Source organism: Branchiostoma floridae, chromosome 10, assembly GCF_000003815.2.
Source record: "Branchiostoma floridae strain S238N-H82 chromosome 10, Bfl_VNyyK, whole genome shotgun sequence".
NCBI lineage: Eukaryota > Metazoa > Chordata > Leptocardii > Amphioxiformes > Branchiostomatidae > Branchiostoma > Branchiostoma floridae.
Window position 1 is genome coordinate 3,862,487 of NC_049988.1, and position 23,490 is coordinate 3,885,976.

Sequence of the window (23,490 nt, forward strand, 5' to 3'; positions counted from 1 at the left end):
TTTGTGACCATTTGTGACTACGCTAAAACTGAGGGCCACTTCACTAATTTTCAGCTAGTGTAGTGGTGCTTTGCTATCACTTGCTTGTTCAACAATGTCTAATCAATGTCTGAACAATGAGAAATGATGATATGCCACTCAAGACTGACCAAGAAATCCTTCATATTACTGTGGTGTTAACAGAGTGACAACTTTTAACCCTACATTTTCAAGACCCCTCTTCCACACCAATCTCCTGATTGGTCGCTTTGCTACCATGCCATTCCCACTACACTAAAATGAAATGCTGGCTATAGAACCTGGAGTCAGTATTGGTAGGTCCAGTACTGACTCCTGTGGCCCGCCGACTTCCCATTCATTATTTGTCAAATTTCTACTGTTTGACCAATGATCCACAGAGCCAGGTAGAGGCTATATAGAATATGGCTCTGCCATCTAATTCATATATTTGGGGGACATTGCGATTCTATCATGTTATCATCCAAAACCATAACGGAGATGAAAATATCATTGATGGCTGAGTGGTTGCTTAGAAGTTAGATCAGTCACAGGATCAAAAGGTCATGGGTTCAATTCCAGTGACACCCCAGCCAGGTACTTCTTTCAAGGTATAGGGTACCTGACTTGGAATTCAGTTGGGGTATTAACCTGGTAACCAATTACCAGTCACTCACTATTTAAAGGTACTAGGAGTGTTTCTCACCTGCTCAGTTTATTAGCACAAGTCAAGTCAAGTCAAAGGTCATTGCAGAACAACTGACATGGGTATATACATTGTAATGTAAGGAAAAGTGATGTACAAATGTATAATGCAATGTATGACAATGAATACATAAATCTAATACTGTCAGTACATGTAGATTCTAGGCTACAATATTGGAAGAAGACACATTGTGTAATAAAGTGTAATGTTTAAGTGTATCAGACTACTTGCTATTACTACAAACTACAGGTAGGTTCTATGTCATACAATATTGAAAGGAGACACAATGAAAAGCTATTATGTCTAACGTTAGTATATACATGTTGATTTTTATCTTAGATTATACTATATTTATTCTACTTAAGGTTTCTTTTCTTCTTCAGCACACACTGTTCCAGCCCGTTTGGAGGCAGAAGAAACGGTGTAAACAGTACTAGTGTAACTAAAGTACCTCATACATTTACTTAACATTACATACATAGGAAATATAAAAAGGTTTTAGAATGCACCATTCTTCACATATTGTGCCATTGGGCCGGGTTTCCCAACTGGACAGGACTGTTTTTTCCGAAAACCCTTCAAAACCTGAGATTTTGCAAAATCTGTTGTCAGGGCTGAGGCATTGAGAATTAAAAACAGAAACTGCATCTACTAGTAAAGTTAGATAGAATATTGAGTGTTATTTGCCCTGAAATTACTGTAAATCTTGAAATACTTGATTTAAAATTTATTTTTGAAGTTTTCACCTCTCGGAACCATAAAATTATAGTAACATGTGTGACTGACCATATGTATTAAGAACTTCAAACAAGACAGAAGAAAATATGTAGTGTCCCCTATTTTGAATTAAGTCCCCGCAAGTGCAACTAAATGGATTTAACGTTACAGTAAATTAATTTGCATGGTGTGTAAGTATTTACGTCCATTTTTAGCTAGACTATTAATAAAGCTTTTAAATTCCCGGTGTTTAAACTCAACTATGATAAAACCATCTGAGGGGAAAACACATGACAACTAGTTAACGAAATTATGCCTCTGATCAAATCGCGAAAAAGGCAAACGTCAGCATAAATAAGTAAACAGTCCCACAGATTTGTAAATATCGATCTTTGGCCTAGATTTGTAACGTTAAAATAAAGCGCAAGAGAAGAAATCAAGCAGAATTTGTGAACAAACAGTTATACAATACCTTTTCAGTCATTCGTACATCTAGTCAGTTGTTTCAGAAGTTGTTGGTTCGGTGTAAAAAGAAGGAAAGCATGATCACAAACATCAAGTGATCAAGGCCAGGCCCACATGGTAGAGCTTCCGCGGGGTCAAAATACAATCAGTATCAGGGATCAACCGTTGTGCACAGCAACTAACCCTGACTGTCAATCACAATTAGCAGTTCAACCAATGATAGCATGGCAATTAGTGGTTCGACCAATGAGACTGTGGCTATATGTTTGTCATTTAATTGCAATTTTGTGTTCTCTATCAATGTTGCATTTCTACGTTTTGATGGAGGTGTGCGGGAATGGGTCGGTAAAAACAATGAGGTTAAAAAAGTTTTTTAACCTCCTTGGTAAAAATTTGAACTTCCAAAAATTTTTATCCCAATGTTCTGATTTTGCAATAATATTCAAATGATACTCATGTCTTGACAATGATTTTATGTCTTAGAATCATGGAAATGTGTGCTTCAAAGAAACTTCCCAAAAAAACTAATATTTCAGTCAAAGACGTTGACGCCATATAATTTTTCTTCAATCTATAAATAGACATCAGAGAATGAACACCCCCAAATGAACGAAAAATGTACTGTCCCTAATTTTGTGGGTTAAAGGTCATCCCGGTGCATGGCGGGACAGCATCGTCGGACCAACGCGTGTTGATGAACAAAAACTAGCGAAAAACACAAAAAATCCCTAAATAAAAGGTAAGTACGACATAAAAATGTGTAAGAAGTTGTTCTGTAATTGAGAGTTGTCTGTTGGCTAGTTGAACGTCGTGTATTTTGTTAGAGGCGTTAGTTTCGGATCATTCTTTGTCAAGAGTGGGAGGGGGGCATATCGAGAAGTTTGGATACAAAGCGTTCACTACTAGACTTGCAAGTGCAAATTTCATTAATATGTGTGACGAACAACGGTCGATATATAGCAACTAGATCTTGATATGCTGATAACGCTTAACGTTGAATTAGAGCGGGTCGGTAACGAATAACGGTGAATGAAAATGGCTCGTAACGCTTAAATTCTACTCTACTTTTTAAACGGAAAAATTGGCATGCAGATCCTCTTTGAAGTACATATGTTCAACATCATCCTGTCCAGAGGCCAAAATGTCCTAAAACACCTAGCTTGGGAATTATACATCAACTGGTGATATTAAGTCAGAAAGATGTATAGAAATTGAAATGCTGTGATGACTTTTAAAGTTGTAAATACTTCATCAACAGGTAAAAAGACAAGTCCCCAAGATGGTTCATACAAAACTAATGTTATAGAAAATTGGAATAATTAACATTAGTAAAAAAAGTTATTACTGTAAATGCATTTAAGTTCGCGGGGATTTGATTTGCGCGTTAAAGGACTTTTCGCGGTGGATTTAAGTTCGTGGTAACACCATAGACTGCAGTCTAATACCATAATAGAAAAATGTTTGCGGTGGTTTTACGTTCGCGGTGAAGTGGTCACCGCGAAAACCGCGAACATTAATCCACCACGAACATTTCTGCATTTACAGTATTTTACCATACAGGCAAACAGGCATGAATCAGGGTGGATACAGAACTGTATGATGAGTTTGGGAACTACGTCAGCTAGACAGTCATGACATAGTACTACTAGTGCTAGTTTAGAAAATTGAAATGGTGTGATGATTATCAAAGTGTTGATATTTTACCACGCAGACAGTCTTAAGTCCCCAGGGTGAATACAGAACTATATGATGAGTTTGGGAACTACATCAATGATGATGTAACATTCATAGAAAATTGAAATGACTAACAGAGTTGTTAATATTTTACCATACACATACAGACAGGCATAAGTCCCCAGGATGGATACAGAACTGTATGATGAGTTTGGGAACTACATCAATGATGATGTAACATCATAGAAAATTGAAATGACTAACAAAGTTGTTAATATTTCACCATACAGACAGGCATAAGTCCCCAGGATGGATACAGAACTGTATGATGAGTTTGGGAACTACATCAATGATGATGTAACATCATAGAAAATTGAAATGACTAACAAAGTTGTTAATATTTCACCATACAGACAGACATAAGTCCCCAGGATGGATACAGAACTGTATGATGAGTTTGGGAACTACATCAATGATGATGTAACATCATAGAAAATTGAAATGACTAACAAAGTTGTTAATATTTCACCATACAGACAGACATAAGTCCCCAGGATGGATACAGAACTGTATGATGAGTTTGGGAACTACATCAATGATGATGTAACATCATAGAAAATTGAAATGACTAACAAAGTTGTTAATATTTCACCATACAGACAGGCATAAGTCCCCAGGATGGATACAGAACTGTATGATGAGTTTGGGAACTACATTGGTCCCCAGTTGGACAGTGATGATGAGTCAGAGGAGGAGGAGGAGGAGGAGGAGACAGAGCACATCAGGAGGGTCCAGGACTATGGAGAGGTACATTGTAACTCTACTCAACTGCGGAGTATCAAGTTGCTAGTCTTCTTATATAAAGCTTTGGCACAAAAAAAAAAAAATTGATATTTTTTGTTTTAAAATCTCTATTGTCAGATTGAAAATTTTTCTATTTATTTTCAATGAATTTGCATCATTGTGTCACATGCCAAGTGTAGGTAAATAACGCAAAAGCAAGTCGCAACTAAATTCCACTTCCGGGTAGCCTACCTGGAAGTAAATCAGCTATTGATTTCCGAATCCACTGCTGCTGTCCGGGGATCTTTGGAGCTTCTCGGGGACTTTTAACAAACTTAAGGAACAATTCAAGCAAACTACAGAACGCATTCTAGCACATTCCTTGGTTTGTCAGAAAGTTGGACAAAATGGAGGACAACTCAGGTGACAGTGGGAAGTGTGCAAGACATCCTCATGGCACAACAAAATCGCATTCATAAAATCATGTTCATACATTGTGAATATTGCTGTACAGTGTAATATGGTAGATTAATTTTATAGTGTAGAAAAATGGCCCAAATCAGTGACTTTATTTTTTCAATACATCACTTTAACACAATACAATTTGTACGGACTTAAAATACTCCCTTGCAATTTGAAAGTTTTGAAAATACATTTTACATGCACTGTTTGTAATTGTCAACTCTAACTAAGCATAGAAGTGGTTTGTGATTGAGCTTGAGATGTTCTGGATGTGTTTATTTAGGATGAAGATGATGCAGATGAAGCGATGGACCAGGATGTTGAACCCTCCATGGCTGTGGTTCTACACGAAGACAAGAAATACTACCCTAGTGCAGAGGAGGTATACGGGGCAGATGTGGAGGTATGCTAAAAAGCATTTGTTTGTTAACACCTCATGTTTACAAGAGCAGTTTCAAACATTTACCTTAAATTATCAATACGTCATAACAACCATGTGTCACATGTGTTTTTTGAACGGTAACAAGTGTTCAATTCAACAAAACAATTGCTCTGAATTTTATATTAAAGCAGTACTTAAATCATCCATTGAATACGTTGTGAAATTGTCAGTGCTTTTACTTTGTTTCCTAACACATTCAGGGGTCGAAATACACATACTTAACTTGCAATTTGCACATAATTTTTGAGATTTGTACATAAAAATATTCTGAACGTGCAATTTTGCATGTTAAAAGTACCTGGCCTATAGTAAAAGTATTGAGGCCACGGTTCCTTTGTTTGTCTGACAGGGATCGCCACCGGTCATCAGTAGGTGTTATAAACAATCAAATTCAGCTTTGCTGCAAACTTACATGCTAATTATGTGGATATCTTTAGAAAATTTCAAGTTCTGTCTATATTTTCACGCGCCGATTTCTGTCCGCCAAAAGTGACAGAATGGGCAAAATTCTTATCTGTCCTGAGCAGCAAAATTCTGCCAAAAGACTGAATGATGGATGCTGGCTAGAACATTATATACTATACACTAGTTGTATTTTGCATGTAAATTTTTCAAATTGCACGTAAAATTTTTGCCAACTTGCAATTTTGCATGTAGCTAAAAAAAAGTATTTCGATCCCTGACATTGTACCAAAAGCCAATATCCCGTCTCTGGTTACTGGTTAAAAAGTTCCTGGTAGCATTTTTGTATATGCATGCATGTACTGTCACTACTGTGTATGTTTGTTTGTCGACGAACAGCATAACCCAAGAACACCCGGATGGGATTGTATTGATATATGGTTTATGCAAGGGTCCTTGGTTTATGGGTAGATCTTGATTTAGACCTTGAAACGATTTTGCCCACCCCCCACCCCCCTAGCAGCTTGTGATTGTGCTGCAGCAGAACTTTCAATCTATTATCGGAACTATGTTTGCGTATATATTTGCGTTTGTATAATTATGTATGTTTCATTGTTTCATTCGAACCCTGGTAGACTAGCCCTAAATAGGTCTAAAGGGTATCTGAATAAAGGAATCATCATTCACTTTTCTCCTTTTCAGACCATTGTTCATGAAGAAGATACTCAACCTTTGACAGGTAAATTTTGCTTTTATGCTTTTCTGATTTTTACCCAGATTTTCACAACTTTATTCAAAGTTAGATGTAGAAATAACTAAAATTTGGATGAAGTAATGTTGGCTCTAAGTCGAGACGTAAATTTCTTCGTCCTTTTTTCCAGAACCGATCATCAAACCGGTGAAGAGAAACAAGTTTGCACATATTGAACAGGAGCTGCCCCTGACCAGCTACAACATGGAGTATGTAATGCATATGTTATCATACATTTCTTATGTTATATACAGAAGAAAAGCCTCATTGAATAAAGTTTCATGTCTCTGACACATTTTGCAATCAAACAAGAAGGCAACATTTTTAAAAAAATGCAGGATTCTTCCTTCCATTACTAGTACCTACCTACCTACCTAGTCCCTTGACCTCCAGGTCATTGGGGGGACAAGGTAGCCATGAAGATAGAGAGTTGTAGTTGCTTGTTCTTGCACACAATCCTGTACCATTAGGATTGCCGCTGAAGGGTTGAAAGAAAAGGCTTCTTTTTGAGAACCAAGATCCACTTTTACAAGTATAGACCTTAGGTATTGTATGGTTGCTTCTATCAAACCCTCATGACAGAAGAAGATGGAGAAAAAGAGAAAAAAAGAGCACACCAGCAAAGAGAATATGTTTTTGGGAAACTACCTAGAAAATGACCCCCTCCCCCAGTGCCTGAGCCCTCAACCTAATGAGGTTTAGCACTCAAAAGAAGAAGATGAGGAACATAATGAGAGAATCATAGAAATACTATTGCTACCATCCACAATGTTAAGATGTCTTGTACCAATACTTGACAGGTACCTGGCAGATTTGATGGACAACCCTGAGCTGATCAGGAACGTGGTTCTAGCTGGGCATCTTCATCATGGCAAGGTGGGTATGGAAGGGATTGGTTTTGTCTTCTACACCTGTGTAGCTGGTATAACTGTGTTTTTTTTAACACACTGGCCTCTATACCTAGATGATCTGTATAGCCAGATAACCGCCCTTTGGCATAACACACAAGCTTCTGTATCTGTTTTGCCGGTACATGTATAACCCATCCTCCTACACAGGGACATCCAACAGCGAAACCGCCTGTCTGGATGTACCCTGCTTTCCCAACAGTCACCCTTAGTTCCTGACCGCCCTGCTTATAAATATTAACAAGCTTACCCTTTTATATGCGAGACACCTTTTGAAAACTGAAAGGCCTATTCTCTGATTGGCTGACAGCTGGTTTGGGGGGGGGGCGTCCACAGGAACTAAGAGAGTCAGTTGAGAAAGCAGGCGGTTTCGCTATTAGTTGTCCCTGCGTAGGAGGATGGTATAACTATAACCACCCTTCCAAGTAACTCAAATAGCTAGCTTCTGTATCTGGTGTGATGTTATCTTTTGCCTAATTTTAGAAGCAAAGTGCCATTTTTGTTAGCAAAGGGAGGACTTGCTTGGTACAATGTAGATGCACAAATGTAGCTATTGTGATAATGTGATAAAAGGAGGCAAATTTTAATACAAGCATAGCATTGTTTATCAAGTCTTAATTATGTCTAGTACACATGTAGGATTATAGAATATATCCTTTAGTATAGAATACTGGCTTCATATGTGCCAGCATAAATATAATGTGTATCTAAATGTTTCCGTGATTATTTTTTTCAGACAACTTTTGTGGACTGTCTCATGGAACAAACCCATCCAGATATCTTCACTAAAGAGGAAAGACAGGTAGGGTGATTCTCCTTGTAAATTACTTCAGTTAACTCTTCACACACTGTTGGTGTAACCACGTCCACGTGGCACAAGTGTTAAGGGACCCTTCTGTGTGCTTTGTATGCTGTGTGTGTGTGTGCATCTTTTTTGTGCGTAAACCAGCACTGTCTCCAGGACCCGTCCTTCCATCCCAGAACAGAAATTTTCTTGTTCAGGCAGGAAAATTTTACTCAGTCCTTCCTGAAAACCCAAACTTCATGACACAAAATTGACAAAAGTGTATTTTCCTAGGCTAAAAATGACAGATTTAACATTGTAACAAATTGGGCCAATTTAAACAATGAGCTGGATGGAATAATGTAATGATGTTTTTACCTCACTTCTTTCCTAATTGTTGAAGGAAAGTTAGGGGTGAAGTCTATTTTGTCTTCATATTCTTTTTGCAGTGCAGTTTTTACAAACCCTTTCATAGTAATGTTGATAATTGCACACTTCTGTTACAGCTGCGGTACACTGACACACTATTCACAGAACAGGAGGTAAGCTATTTTCTACACAGTACAGGTTTTAGTTTCTTGACACATATGCCAAGCTAAGGAACTGTTAATCTGTTTTCCATACATTACAAGCTTATAACGTTTGTGTAAGCCATAGAACATGTGTTTTAGTTTGGACACAACATGGCACATGTTACACATTACACATACACAATGAAAACAGCTGAAATAGTGCTCAAAATAACCCTTTTCCTACATCTGAAGAAGGTTCTTTTCTGCTATGTGTTTTTACCACATCCTTGAGGTATGGCCAAAAAAATAGATAGGCAAGGCCTAGGAATGACTTTGTAGGCTCTTGCATAGGTGGAATTTTAGAATGTCGTATAAGGGGCAATGCTCCAGTGGTTTTATGTTCGTTTTTTATGTGTTGACCTCTTCGCCACAGAAATAGAATTTTTTTAACCACCACAAACTTTGCCCCTGGAAAAATGGTAAAAAAACGTTTAGCAGTTTCAACCACAAATTCAAAACCACTGCAAACACCCCCATTTTCTCCTTATCACAAAACGAAGTCCCCACAAACATCATTATCAAACCAGCCCAATGCTATGGGACAGGCTCCGTCTTTGAGGTGTTGCCAAAATACAAAACCTTAGGATAATGATGAAAAACTCTATGTGGCTGTGTTTCCACTATGGCACCATCTTGTTATGTTTGTACAAGCTGTTACATTTAAAGCTTAAGATAAGCATAGCGACCAGTCTTTCTGTTTTAGATTCTTCATTGTAACAAAGGCTCCGTTCTGGAGGTGTTGCCAAAATACAAAATCATAGGACAATGTTGTAAAACCCTGGATATGTTGCCACTATGGCACCATCTTGCTATGTTTGTTCAAGCTGTTACATTTAAAGTTAAAGTTAAGCCGTAGCAACCAGTCTTCTGTTTTAGAGTCTTCATTTGTAACTATTTAAAAGATACTGGCTCCGTCCATGAGGCATTGCCCAAATACAAAAATTATCGGATAAAGTTGAAAAACCCTGGCTATGCTTCCACTATGGCACCATCTTGCTATGTTTGTTCAAGCTGTTACATTTAAAGTTTAAGTTAAGCCATAGCAACCAGTCTTTCTGTTTTAGATTCTTCCTTGTAACTATTATAACAGATGTTGTTATGCTGTTTGCTTGTTCCAGAGAGGAGTAAGTATTAAGAGCCAGCCGGTGACGCTGGTACTTCCGGACTCCCGTGGGAAATCCTACCTCATCAACGTCATGGATTCTCCAGGTCAGACATGCAGTTTGTACCCATTAGCCTTCTGAATCAGTTTTCTACAAAACTCCCCAAGTACCTTCTAATCAATCTTAGCCTATAGCTGAATATAATGTGCCTGACAATGCCTGACTTAAGTAAGGTTACAAAACTAGTTTCAGGGGCGCTGAGAAAAACATGTCTTGTCATGTGTTCTTTGATATCTTGTGAACAATTGACCTTCTTGGTGTGCTTAGCGATCCTCATTTATGCCAAAAATATTTACGATAAAGGAAATGTCTTCACTCATAGGGAACGCATGCGTAGGGTCTGCATGGGTTTAGTGAGTGTCATATTGTTTTACAAACACATGTTGTATAATTCACCATAAGTGGAATTCCACCAAAGTCGGCTGATTATATATTTTTAATGATTGTCTATTGGAAAATAATGCAGCTCCCCTCTGCAGTGGAATACTGTAAATGTAATGTTCGCGGCGGATTAATGTTCGCGGAACTTAAAACCACCGCGAACCTTTTTTCTATCAAAGTATTAGATTGCAGTCTATGGTGTTACCGTGAACTTAAAACCACTGCGAAAAGTCCTTTTTGCCGCTACCGCGAAATTAAATCCCCGGGACTAAAATGCATTTACAGTACCCCTTTAACTGTATATTGCCACTCTGTTCATGACTTTGTCTGTTTCCCTGCAGGACATGTGAACTTTTCAGACGAGGCAACAGCGGGGTACCGCCTGAGTGACGGTGTCGTACTGTTTGTGGATGCAGCAGAGGGGGTGAGTGTGCTTATTGGGTCATTCATTGGGTAGTACTACTAATAGGGTGGGCCGACTGCTCTCTCTTTGCTGCCAGGTGCTGCACTGCAAGGAGCTTACAATAGGTGGCGCTAAATGACCTTCCTCAAACTTAGGACCTCCATTTGTTGTCTTATCTGAGGGACAGCCTTAACTGAAGATAGGTACTTATTAACACCTGCATAAAGTAAGGAAAATCGTGTTAAGTGCCTTTCTCAAGGGTACAAGTTTGGTGGCACATTATTCGATTTGAACCAGGGACCTCTGGGTTAAGGGCCACACACCCTGCCATTACACCATATGACCCACAGTTAAAACTCTACCATGCTAGACATGACAATGACAATGATCTTTACTGCATATTTTTAATGCAATAAAGATGATTTGTGCACAGAGGGCTAAAGTAAATGCATTACGTTATAGCATGGCCTCATTTGTTGTACATTGTATGACTTCTTTGATTTTTCATGTCATTTTCAAGCAGTCTGTGGCACATCCAACTGCTGAAAAGAATCAGCCTATAACAAGACAGGGCACATGCAAGATTCTCCAAAGAATGCCCTCATTGTGATCGCACAACAATTTCACAACATTTGCCACTTGAATAACATATCTATTTGTCAGTATTAACAGCTTACCAAGTATTCGCCACATTCTGTGCTGCAGCTTAACTTAACTTTTTGTGCCTTTTCTCAAACACACTAGGTGATGTTAAATACAGAACGTCTACTAAAACACGCAGTACAGGAGAGACTGGCCATCACCGTGTGTATCAACAAGATTGACAGGCTGATGCTGGAGCTGAAACTGCCGCCCACCGACGCCTACTACAAACTTCGACAGATCGTGGACGAGATCAACGGTCTTCTGAGGTTGGTCAAGTCACAGCTTTATATCACTCACAATAACTGTATTGATACTATCATTAGTAAATTCCACAATCTCACGCCTTTGGGATTTACTTTTGCTGGAGGGGTGAAAACAGGGCTGTAGCCAGCACCCGTCCTTCCGTCCTTTGACGGAATTTTGCAGCTGGGGATGGAAAAACATTTCGCCCATTCTGTCCTCTGTGAGCAAAATTTAACCCTCAAAATGCAGGAAATAGCATTTCAAACTCAAAGGGTCTAGATTTCAAAATTTTCCTTGAGAGCATGCCCCCTGACCCCCTAGGAACACTGCACCAAAGCCATTCAAAATCGAGGGGATGGAAAATGATTTCTGGCTGGCTACAACCCTGGGTGAAAAGGAGGTTTTGTCCTGTAGAACAAAACACATGTTTGTGTTGTTGTGATTTCACAGTAGAGTCAGCATGAAAGTAGCGCCCACTGCCAAGATTTCAAGATGAAGTAATTACAATAATTATTATAGTACTTGTTTGGTCTTTGATGGAATGACACCAAAACATTGATGCCTAAGTATTATAAATATGAGTTGGGCATGCTGAAATTTAGCCAAAAAGTAGCCACAGGCTATTAGATATGTCTTTGTGATGGTAAAATATTGTATGCCCATTCACTGCTTTAAAATAAGAATATCATGGGTAGAAACACTCAGAAACATGCCTTCTCCTAACGTGGCAGTCAGCCGGCAGTTTGCATACAATCTAATATTTGTGTGTATCACATATATTGAGATACGTGCATTTCATACGTATCAGTCATATTGTTTGTACATTTCACTTAATGATCCATGCGATTTTCATAAAATTTGTACAAATCTCTTAAAATTTGTGCTAGAGCACTTCCCTATATCTACATTTGGCTTATTATATACAGTGAAACTTGTATAAGCGACCACGTCTGTAAGACGACCATCGGCCTATTACGACCGCTTTTGGCCGGTCCCGATTTTCCTCCCCATAGACACAAGCATTAAGCAACGTGGCCAAAGCGACCACTTGTCTTCTGTGACCGCGACCACGCCGAATCCGGTCCGCCCGCGACCGAAATGTTGCCGAAGACGACCGCGTCATTTTCAAGTGTGTAGTGGCCTCGATTTTTGATGATATCTGGCGGGAAATCCGCTAAAATCGTCGAAACCGTCAGACTGCGTCATTTTCAAGACTGTAGCAACTGTCGATATTTGATGATAACTCGCGAGAAATATCGCTAAAATTGGCTTGTGTTTTGGCAACTAAAATGTTACCGAAACCACTGCGTTATTTTCAAGGGTATAACATCATCGATTTTTTATCATAACTGCCGGGAAATAACGGCAAAATCTGTGTGTTTGGGTTCTGTTATCACGCCGAGCCAAAATCAAACATGGCGCCCAAGAGGTCAAACGGTGTCATTGGGAAAGTCCACTGGAGTGTAGGTAGAAATGTTGCGTGTGTTGTTATTGTACTTTACATTTAAACCCTACAAAATGCAAATTTATTTTCATAAAACTTGTTTAAAGTAAAGGTTACAGATATAAGATATCTTTATAACTTTATAACACATTTCATTAGAGAATAAAAGGTGTATGTGTGTCTTTATGAGAAGCTGCTCACCCCTGCTTCTAGTGAAGCGTCGATTTGTCAACATCTCCATGATTAGAAGCGTCGGTGGGGTTAAACTTGTTTTTCTCGGCAAATTTTCGCCTTCTTGGCAGCGTTGAGACTTTAAGACCCGCGCCAGAAGAGAAACAAACTCACCCACATTATTTTCATGGGTAACAGCGTTGAAATGAACCGTTTATTTTTCTGCCGTGCTGCCGATTTGAAAGAAGGTTCCCGTCTTGTCGGGCGTGTGTGCGCGTGCTTTTTTGTTATGGCGGTAAGCTCCCCAACTTATTTCTGACCCGTTGGCTGTGATTCACAAAGTAAAAAGATAGGCAATTAGCGTTGTTAACACGAAAATTGCATTTTAAAACGCTCGTGGGGCGTCGTATTCTCCACTGAAAACAGCGATGTTTTTGTAGCAATATGGACCATTGTCTTGACGGTGTCGCCCATTCACAAGTTTTTGACAGACAATGCCGGCGGGAAAAATGACGCTGCTCCGGCAACAAAAAGCTACGAAAATTTGAAAGAATAGCCCTAAATTTTGGAAACGTTTCAATTTTACATCAGTTGGTATAACAATACTATATGAATCATACAGGAAGACCGTTCAACAGTGATAATGTTTCTCATGTGCAAATGTACAGGTTCGTGGAATTAAACTATTTTAAAGACCATTAACTTTGAAGTCATTGTGTCTGTCCTATCTTGTCACTTTTTCTTTCTTTGCACAAGAAGACCACGTGTCTAAAACGACCACTTTGCACTGGTCCCCAGGGTGGTCTTCTTAGACAAGTTTCACTGTATGTCAAATGTGTGTCAGTCACTTAAGCACTGTTTGCATTCTCACATTGCTTTCATCTCTGCCCCAGTGTGTACTCTGAGGAGAGTGAGCCAGTAGTGGTGTCTCCACTGATGGGGAACGTGTGCTTTGCCAGCTCCCAGTACCGCTTCTGTTTCACCCTACAGTCCTTCTCCAAGATATATGAGGACACATACGGTAAGATCTCATTCATTCACGAATTCACAAAATAAAGTTGCATGTAAGAGTTTGTTAAATTGTTGAATACAAAAATCACTGGAAAGGTAACATTTGCAAGAAGAAGAAACAGAGCAAAAACAATATGTTTACCTTTCGTGAAGGTTGACATAAAAGTGCATGCCAGTTTTACCTAAAGTTAGATTAGTGTTTGTTATATATTGAACCAACCAAGGAAAATTGCAAACCACCTAGTCCTACATGTATCTTGATTTGTGAAATGGCCAAATGTGTTCATTTCCTGCCAAAGTCATTAGCCTTTTAACATTGAATGATTTTGAAATATCACAGCGTTGTTGACTTGTGTCGAGATGTAAATTTTTATTTGTTTTGTGCTTCAGGAGGTTTCAGTGCAAAGGAACTGTCACGAAGGTTGTGGGGAGACATCTACTTTAACTCAAAGAGGTAAGGAAAAATCATTTCCCTCATTTCTGTTTTGTAGTTGTACCTCACTCGTAAAAACTTGGGTGGAATCCTAAGCAATTTATGATAGATGTATAAAAGTCATATTCTGTTCCAATGATTTGTAACATGCTGTTGTCTTTTTTTAGTCGCAAGTTTACCAAGAAGCCACCAATGAGCACATCCCAGCGCAGCTTTGTGGAGTTCATTCTGGAGCCGCTGTACAAGATTTTTGCACAGGTAAAGGTGTTGTTAGTGTGTGTATGTCTGTGCATTTGTGTTTGTGTGTTTGTAAATGTATATGTGTGTGTCTGCGCATTTATGTTTGTAAATGTGTTTGTTACACCTTTGTTGAAGGACTTTGTGTGTTACTGCCCCCCTCCCCCGCAGGTTGTAGGAGATGTGGACTCCACCCTCCCCCTTACCCTTGAGGAGCTGGTTTGTCGTGAAATTGGTTTTTCATGACCTTGACAGTTTGCTGCCCCCCTCCCACAGGTTGTTGGAGATGTGGAGTCCACCTTTCCTGTGCCCTTGAGGAGCTAGTTTGTCATGACCTTGACACAGTTTGTTGCACCTCTCCCCCCAGATTGTAGAAGATGTAAATTATGCCCTTACTCATGCCCTGGAGGAGTTGGTTTGTTGTGAACATAACAAAGTTTGTTTGTTGCCCCCCTCCCCCCAGGTTGTAGGAGACGTGGACTCCACCCTCCCCCATGCCCTTGAAGCCAAGTTTGTCGTGACCTTGACAGTTTGTTGCCCCCCTCCCCCAGGTTGTAGGAGATGTGGACTCCACCCTCCCCCGTGCCCTTGAGGAGCTGGGTGTCCACCTGACTAAGGAGGAAATGAAGATGAACATCAGACCACTGCTCAAACTCATCTGCAGAAGATTCTTTGGAGACTTCACAGGTTGGGCTTTATGACTAACATTGATAACTATTTTAATTTAATTTTTTATGGACCTTTGGTGTCTCATGCAAGGAACCTAACTGTAACTTACCTTAGCAAAATCTAAGATTAAAGCTGTCGCCAATTTCAACGCCCGCACATGTTTGCACCTTTCAAAAGTGTAAATTTGTATCTTTGTGATATGAATAGTACGTTTTGACCACAAAATACGAGTTTCCTTGAGTGTGAGTCTATTAAGGTACAGTACCAGTAACTACATCACATTCTATCTTGGACCAGCACTTTTAACATTTCCATGGTATGAATTGGTATACTGATAATCTTATGTGCATGGTATATATTATGCTACATTTACATGTAACAGTACAGTATCCATTTTGACTTAAATTACCTCCAGCATAGTAAACTCCATTTTCTGGTTCTTTTTCTCATGAACATGATTTTTTCCTTTGGTTGCAGGTTTTGTTGACATGTGTGCAGAACACATCAAGTCCCCGTACGCAGCTGCTCGTACCAAAGTGGAGCACACCTACACGGGACCGCTGGAGAATGAACTGGGAGACGCCATGTTGGAATGTGACCCTGAGGTAGGTCAGGTCAAAGGTTGTGAGGTCAAGTCAGAGGTCACAGATATCTTAATGAAGGGGGGGGGGTAACCTCCGATCCGTTGACAGTGTATTGTGTTTGGTGGATGTGATGACTGTTCACATCAGATTCTGTATCTCTATGTTCCGTTCGCTGCATTCATATGTAGTTTGACATGACATCTGTACTCAGTTGCGCAATGATGCACTTTGTTTGCAGTAGCTGTTGTTATAATCGATGTAATAATTTTAGAAATCACCCCTATCTCCTTAGGTATATTGGTCCAGGTCTGCGTTATTTCGTCTTGTTAGGCTTTTGGTAATTGGATATTGTCAAGCAGATGTTGCATGGTGCAGATATGGGGTTATGTGAGAACAGCTGTTGCGGTAGAGGAACCCCTTAAATATTGTTAGACTCTGGCTTCCTAGCACATTGCATTGGTCAGTGCCAGAGTTATAGTAAACAAATACATACTTTGTCCTGGTTAGCTATCAGTAATATTAGGTCTTTGTTCTCTTTTCTGTTGTCATTTGTCTGTCTGGGACTGTCCATATTATCGGCATAATATATATTGTTGCAACTGATGTGTCAGAAACAATGAAATACATCACGGAGTATGTTACCTATGGTCACTTGTTTGTAATTTTCCCTTGTTGAACAGGGCCCGCTGATGTTACACACCACCAAGATGTACTCCACAGAGGATGCCACACAGTTCCTGGTGTTCGGGCGCGTCATGAGCGGAACCATCCATGCTAACCAGGACATCCGCGTGCTGGGGGAGAGCTATACACTGGACGATGAAGAAGACTCCAGACTGGTGACCTGCGGGAGGCTCTGGATCTCAGAGGCCAGGTGGGACAGATCTGGATGTGGATTGAACTACGTTTTTGAAAGATTACTTGCCATTATGTGATCCGTATCTCTTTTCTATTTTGTCGGACACTTACCTCCCTCATGACCTCAATGAAAAGTGGCCTGCTGGCCAATTTGAGCCTCTAATGAATAAATAGAGCCAAACTAGAAAGGCCGACATTTGCTTGAGAGCAAATACAGCATATTTCAGCCATCTCCCTCCCCATGCAACAATAGACTATTTCAAAATCACCCATTTGAAAAATCACTTTTACTAATGGCGGTTTAACCCAAAAATGAATCTTACAAAATTCCCCCGTTCAACTTCAAGAATGGACTCCAGTGCACCCTATGTGAATTTGCACAATAGACCAGTCCAGAAATACTCCCACTGAAACCTTGGCCTTTTGAATAAGAAACCAAATCCAAAATTGAATTCAGCAAAAAAGGTCCCAGTGCATGAAAAGGTATAATAGACCAGTCTAAAAACACTTCCACTAAAAATTGAATTTTGAATCATCACCACCCGTCCAAACTGAATTTGAAAAAATCCCCCTTCCGTGTGCAAAAAATGGATTCTTCCATGTAAAGTAGAGCAGTCCAAAAATACATCCGCTAAAATAGGACTTTGACATAATCACTGAAGTCCCAAAAATGGATTTAAAAAAAAGCCAATAGATTTTTAAAAAATCCCCCCTCCATGCAAGAATGGACTCTTCCAGCACACCCATTTAAAATTGCAAATTAGACCAGTCCAAAATAACCCTGCTGAAAGACTTTGACAAACTAGAAGTCACCAAAGTCCAAAATATGAATTTAAAAAAATCCCCCCTCCGTGCGAGAATAGACTCTTCCAGCACACCTTCTGTAAAACTGCAAAATAGACCTGTCCAAAAATACACCCACTGAAAGACTTCACCAGTCCGAGGATGAATTTTAAAAAAAATGAACCCCTCCGTGTAAGAATGGACTCTTCCAGATAACACCGGACTCGCTGATTGGCTGTCACCCTCCCCCCCCCTCTTTAGGATATAGATTCAGGCTAAGTGATTGGTTACCTATCTAATTAGATTAAATAGACATATATGCCAGAAGGTGCAATCTGCAGCTGGGGTCAACGACCTTAAGGTCATTGACCCCTGTGGCTATTGGAAAAAAAATCCCCAAATCTATCATTTTGACGTAGTCTATGACAAAAATTATACATGTGTCATTTGAATGAATATCTGGTGCACCATTTTACCAAAATTTAGGTCATTTGGTTTTAAAACCAGAGCACAAGAGCCAAAAGTGTACTTTTTGGTCATAAAATGGCCAAATAATCGTAAAATTAAGCATTTTGTTGTACTGTATGCCTCAACTGTTAATGAATCCATGTGCGCATATGTCTAGGGCACTCCTATACTAAATTTCAGGTCATCCGGTTCTAAAACCAAGGTACAGGAGCCAAAAGTGTCCTTTTTTGGTCAAAAAATGACCAAAAAATCGCAAAAATAAGCATTTCGTTATACTGTACACCAAAAGTGGTATTGAATTTGTATGGGGGAATTATCAAAGCACATCTGTGACAAATTTCAGCTCATTCGGTTATAATACCAGGGTACAGGGGGCCCAAATATACAGTTTTGGTCTTAAGATGACCAAAAAACCTTAATAAAATCATTTTAAAGGTAGATATGAAAAAAATGAAAAAAACGTCTGGGGATATTGACCCACTCTACCCTTGTGTCAAATTTCAAGTCAATCGGTTCAGGAACAACGGAGATACCGTGTTCCGAAGATTTGACAGGAGAAAGAAAGAAAGAAGAAAGAAAGAAACATTACGAATACAATATATTTCACCATACCTATGGTATGGCTGAAATATAAAAAGGGTTTTAAGAAAATCTAAATCTGGATTCAACAGTGTTTAGTACTTGAACACAATATACACTTCAATTAGTCTACACATGTACATGTTTAGGTTAAGTTTTTAGTAAGATTTTTCTGTTATTTAGGGGGTTGTCCTTGATGCGTTATCATGTCAGGTGTAAATGAAATTGTACGTAGACTATGGATTATACGAACACAGATGAGCTTGCATTCAAATGTGCTGAATGTATGTACTTGTAAAGCATTGGCTCACAGTGTGCAAAATGTCCTGTGTTAAGATTGTCACCTGTTTGATTAACACTGTATCTGACCCAGGTACAAGGTTGAGGTGAACAGGGTGCCTGCTGGGAACTGGGTCCTGATCGAGGGCGTCGACCAGCCCATCGTCAAGACGTCCACCATCACTGAGGCCAGGGGGAACGATGAGGTACGCTGGGATTTATTTTTTGGAAAAGAAGTATGATCCAAATATTGTCTGTAGCTGTATTATTTTGATATGATTTTCTTTTAGTATTAGAGCTGTGTACCTAAAGAAAGTTAAAGTACAGGTACACAGGTTTAGGTACAGGTCCGGACCTTTACCTGTACCTAAACAAGTTTGATCAATTATCTGTAAGTTATAAAGGCAGCCAACTGTCTGTTTTTAGTGAGAAATTGTCATCTTTGTACGAAGATTTAGATATTTGAACCTCAAAACAAAGTTTTCTTGATTTTCAACTGCACGATTATCGCACTTGTCATCTTTTATTTGGAAGTTACTTATCTTTAGTCTCAAAAATTGGAGTTCAAACTCAAAACACAGCAAAAAACCTGTTTCCTCTCCTTTGGGAAAATAAATGAATTTACAGTGATTGGTTTTTCTGATGTATATAATTTTTTTCTGCCAGGCGTACATTTTTCGATCCCTGAAGTTCAACACCAGCTCGGTCATCAAGATCGCGGTGGAACCAGTCAACCCCTCAGAGCTGCCGAAGATGTTGGACGGACTCAGGAAAGTCAACAAGAGCTACCCTCTCCTCACAACAAAGGTAACGCCTATAGCGCTGGGGAACTTTAACTTGTGGAAAGCTAAATATGGCCAACTCTATTCTGGTAGCTCAGCATAGTAAGGATAAAGTTAAGAATCCTTCTAGGGCTCGAATTAACCACTTGCGCACCCCTGCCGCGCAAGTAGTTTTCTATGTGCGCAAGTTGTTCAGAAAGTCAGGTTGCGCCGCGCGCAACTAGATTTTTTGGGTAAACAAAACGATCCTTAAGTTACAGGCCCTTAAGTAAAAAATATCAGAAAATCTACGCCCTGTTTTTGGGATATGCCTTTGGTAAGAACTAATTTTCCGCCAGAAACTTTGAAGTTCAAAATTTGCCGATTTCGGCCTCCATGGAACATTTTAATTCTCGCGCAATCTCGCACTAACTCACATCTCGCAAATCGCGAGAGTCATACTCCATTGGCCATTTCGGCGTGACGTAGCGCGCCTGGGCGCTGCTATTGGTAGAATATCTGATGTCCCAACGCTGTGTTCGCGGGGAAAATCACGCAGCAAAGCGTGAAACTTTGACAATGTTTACGAAAACTCATTGACTGCCTAACGTCCTTGCTGATAAGTACATGTATACATATATATAGGCTTATTTTGGAGCTTTTTTTTTTTGCTTGTTTGGGACAATACTGTTGGTGGAATGCGGGAAAAACAACAGCTAGTGTGGCGATGACTATACTGGGGAGAGGTGCACGGTCGGCACTGTTTAACGGAGGTCGCAATTTTTTCACGGTTCATTGAGATATTATTTTTGTTGCAGTCTTTATTTTCAAACGATCGATAAATGGATGTTGTTTATTGACAAAAGTGTGCTTTATTTGCCCTGCATCTTTTTTTGGGGCTATATTTCTTCAACTGAAATGAAATGTTTTTACAGATAATGGATAAGTATTTCGAGGCCTGCCTTCCCACACCATAATGGTGTACAAAAAATGTGTAAGGCAGTGCCCACTTCCATTCTCCTAGCCCTTGGGCCATACAGCTTTGCTCAGTGCTGAGTGCAGAGATACGTTCTTTTCTAAAATGTGTTCTACCTGTGTTCTGTGTTTATAATTACCTGGATGTCTAACCTTCATCGAATGATAAATATGTGTTAATTTTTTCTGTGTGTGATGTGTTGTTGATATGCATTGCATAATAAAATTTATTTTATTCCAGGTTGAGGAGTCAGGTGAACATGTGATCATGGGTACAGGAGAGCTGTATCTGGACTGTGTCATGCACGACCTCAGGAAGATGTACTCTGAAATAGGTACGCTTCTTCTTATCTGTTTGTGTCATCATTTCTTAAGGGGGTATCTCATTGATGATTGAAGCTGCAGTATGTTAGCTGCATGACTGCGCCCACTCGATTTGAGTGCTCAGTGAATTTCTTTGAAAAAATGAAATCACGCTTTGTGTGTTTTTTAGTCTTATTAGTTATACTTGTACATTTTGCATAATGTTTACATTTTGTCAAGGATAACACAAAATCCAATTTGTAATGCAGCGATGATCCCTTGATTGAATGTTGGTTGACAGATTTCACCGGTTTACAGACATTTCACCTATGGATCATTTAGAGTATAGAGAGGGTTCACGTCCGATATAAATGTACCAAAAACTTGCCTGGTAGATACTGCATGTACATGTATTTTAAAGTTGCTTCATGTGAAAAATAGCATTTTAGTATAGTACATGTACATGTAGTCTTCCAGCAAATCTTGTTTCAAAAGTAATCTTATCTAATAGAGGAAATGAAGTTATCAGTGTCATTCTGCCTGTCACAAGATGAAGCTGATCAACCACAGAGCCTGAATCCTAGCCCCTCCCGTGGGAATACCAAGGTGGCTGTTTGGACAGTACTGTCCTTGAAGAGACCAGCGAGTGCTGAACAGTACACGTGTCATCGTCTCACGTTTTTAGTCCATGTGGCGACAATAGTTATGAAAGACACTGTACATGCGTTATTGTCTCACGTTTTTAGTCCATGTGGCACACGGGAATCGTCATGAAAAGAAACTAATCCAAAGAACAACAACAGTTACTGCCCACACAGGTTTTTAGGGTAAGCCAGGCCTCTACCCAACGACTTACATTGAAAAGCAAACTTGAAAAAGGCTAGAGGACCCTTATAAAATCTGTACAGATTATGCCCAATTGAAATAAGTAGCAAACATAGAAAAAGCAGAAATCCATTCCATCACCATGTTACAACCATCGTTAAATATGGCTATATAAACACTACACTCTGAAATGGTGCCAAAAAAACAGCAGCTAGGTACATGTACACAAATTTCAAGGTGACCCCAAGCATTTTCATGTTGTACCAAGGAGGTTTTATCACATAAAATGGTGGTTGTATGTAAGAAATATCAATGAAAATCTTGAAAAAAGTGGGATGACCACAACTTGACAGAACCGATCAGTAACGAACATTTTACATGAGGAAGAACTATGCCAGCACCATCTTTACCACAGCACAGTAGGAATAAAAGGGAATGATACAGTCACATATCCTTGAAACTTCTGTACCATTCAACACTGTCACAATTTCCCCATTATCAAGTTTGAATTTGAAGTTACATGATATATTTTCTACCAAGATAGATTGAGAAGACATATTCATGAATTCATTATTGAGACATTTCTTTTAATCAAAATGACAACAACCCAAATCAATGCTGTTCTCTTATACAGACATCAAGGTAGCAGACCCAGTTGTGGCCTTCTGTGAGACTGTTGTCGAGACGTCATCACTGAAGTGCTTTGCAGAGACACCAAACAAGAGGTAACGGCTTCAATAGACTAAGTGTATCCTGTATACATGTACTAGTCCAATGGTGGGTGGGTCAGAGGGCTCAAAGGCAGAAGGGTGCGCTCAAATTATTTTATTGCAGCCAGTGGGATACTGTAAAATACAGATCAGCCCAAACACCCGTATCGCACATTATCATTGTCCAAGTATGACATAAATGCATTTTGTACGAAAAAACGGTTATTGGAGCCAAGGACACCACCCACAAAAACACAAGGACCGGCCAGCCTGTTGTTTGCTATTCTCTCCTCCTAGGAGTGATTGATGACCATGAAACTCATGAAAAATACATTGGCATTACAGTCTCTAATGGTCAATAAGAAAACCTTTCTGATATGTATGAAGCAAACATAAAGAACTACACACAGTAGATATCTCTTCTTCTGCTGGGTGTGTTTCTCCAGTGGTTCCCCTGAGTTTTGACTTTTGAACTGAGCTTTGGGAGAATTTCGATAACATTCCCCCAACTCCACAGGAACAAGATCACCATGATCGCTGAGCCGCTGGAGAAAGGTCTCGCGGAGGACATCGAAAACGAGGTTGTACGGATCACCTGGAATCGTAAGAGGCTGGGAGAGTTCTTCCAGACCAAGTACGACTGGGATCTGCTGGCTGCCCGGTCCATCTGGGCCTTCGGACCGGACAACACTGGACCCAACATCCTGGTGGACGATACGCTGCCGTCAGAGGTGGACAAAGGACTGCTGAACTCGGTCAAGGACAGTATTGTACAGGTCAGCTTTTGTTTGTTTGTGTTTATTTTTGCTGTTGTTTTTTTTTTGTAGACAAGCTTTGGCAAGGCCTCATTGCACTCCTAGCTATAAAAAATACATTTCACTTTGCCCCAGCAACTTTTTGGA

The 23,490-nt window shown here is 39.7% G+C and overlaps 2 protein-coding genes across 2 annotated transcripts in view; one reads left to right on the plus strand and one right to left on the minus strand.

Moving 5' to 3' along the window:
* Positions 1–2,071, minus strand: part of LOC118424170 (CMP-N-acetylneuraminate-beta-galactosamide-alpha-2,3-sialyltransferase 1-like) — a gene marked incomplete at its 3' end in the record, with an annotated part of 35,726 nt that extends 33,655 nt beyond the window's left edge. Inside the window, 1 exon segment of the mRNA XM_035832706.1 lies at positions 1,893–2,071.
* Positions 2,072–2,508: 437 nt separating this feature from the next.
* Positions 2,509–23,490, plus strand: part of LOC118424173 (116 kDa U5 small nuclear ribonucleoprotein component-like) — a 25,086-nt gene continuing 4,104 nt past the window's right edge. Inside the window, exons 1-22 of the mRNA XM_035832711.1 lie at positions 2,509–2,624; positions 4,219–4,366; positions 5,088–5,207; positions 6,351–6,387; positions 6,530–6,608; positions 7,200–7,275; positions 8,044–8,109; positions 8,598–8,633; positions 9,782–9,872; positions 10,549–10,631; positions 11,355–11,521; positions 14,007–14,134; positions 14,515–14,578; positions 14,725–14,815; positions 15,346–15,481; positions 15,941–16,068; positions 16,728–16,921; positions 19,109–19,220; positions 19,681–19,821; positions 20,992–21,085; positions 22,513–22,603; positions 23,106–23,364. Of these exons, the coding sequence (XP_035688604.1) occupies positions 4,238–4,366; positions 5,088–5,207; positions 6,351–6,387; positions 6,530–6,608; positions 7,200–7,275; positions 8,044–8,109; positions 8,598–8,633; positions 9,782–9,872; positions 10,549–10,631; positions 11,355–11,521; positions 14,007–14,134; positions 14,515–14,578; positions 14,725–14,815; positions 15,346–15,481; positions 15,941–16,068; positions 16,728–16,921; positions 19,109–19,220; positions 19,681–19,821; positions 20,992–21,085; positions 22,513–22,603; positions 23,106–23,364 (2,322 nt within the window). The 5' untranslated portion in view covers positions 2,509–2,624; positions 4,219–4,237. The remainder of the gene's footprint in view (positions 2,625–4,218; positions 4,367–5,087; positions 5,208–6,350; positions 6,388–6,529; positions 6,609–7,199; positions 7,276–8,043; positions 8,110–8,597; positions 8,634–9,781; positions 9,873–10,548; positions 10,632–11,354; positions 11,522–14,006; positions 14,135–14,514; positions 14,579–14,724; positions 14,816–15,345; positions 15,482–15,940; positions 16,069–16,727; positions 16,922–19,108; positions 19,221–19,680; positions 19,822–20,991; positions 21,086–22,512; positions 22,604–23,105; positions 23,365–23,490) is intronic.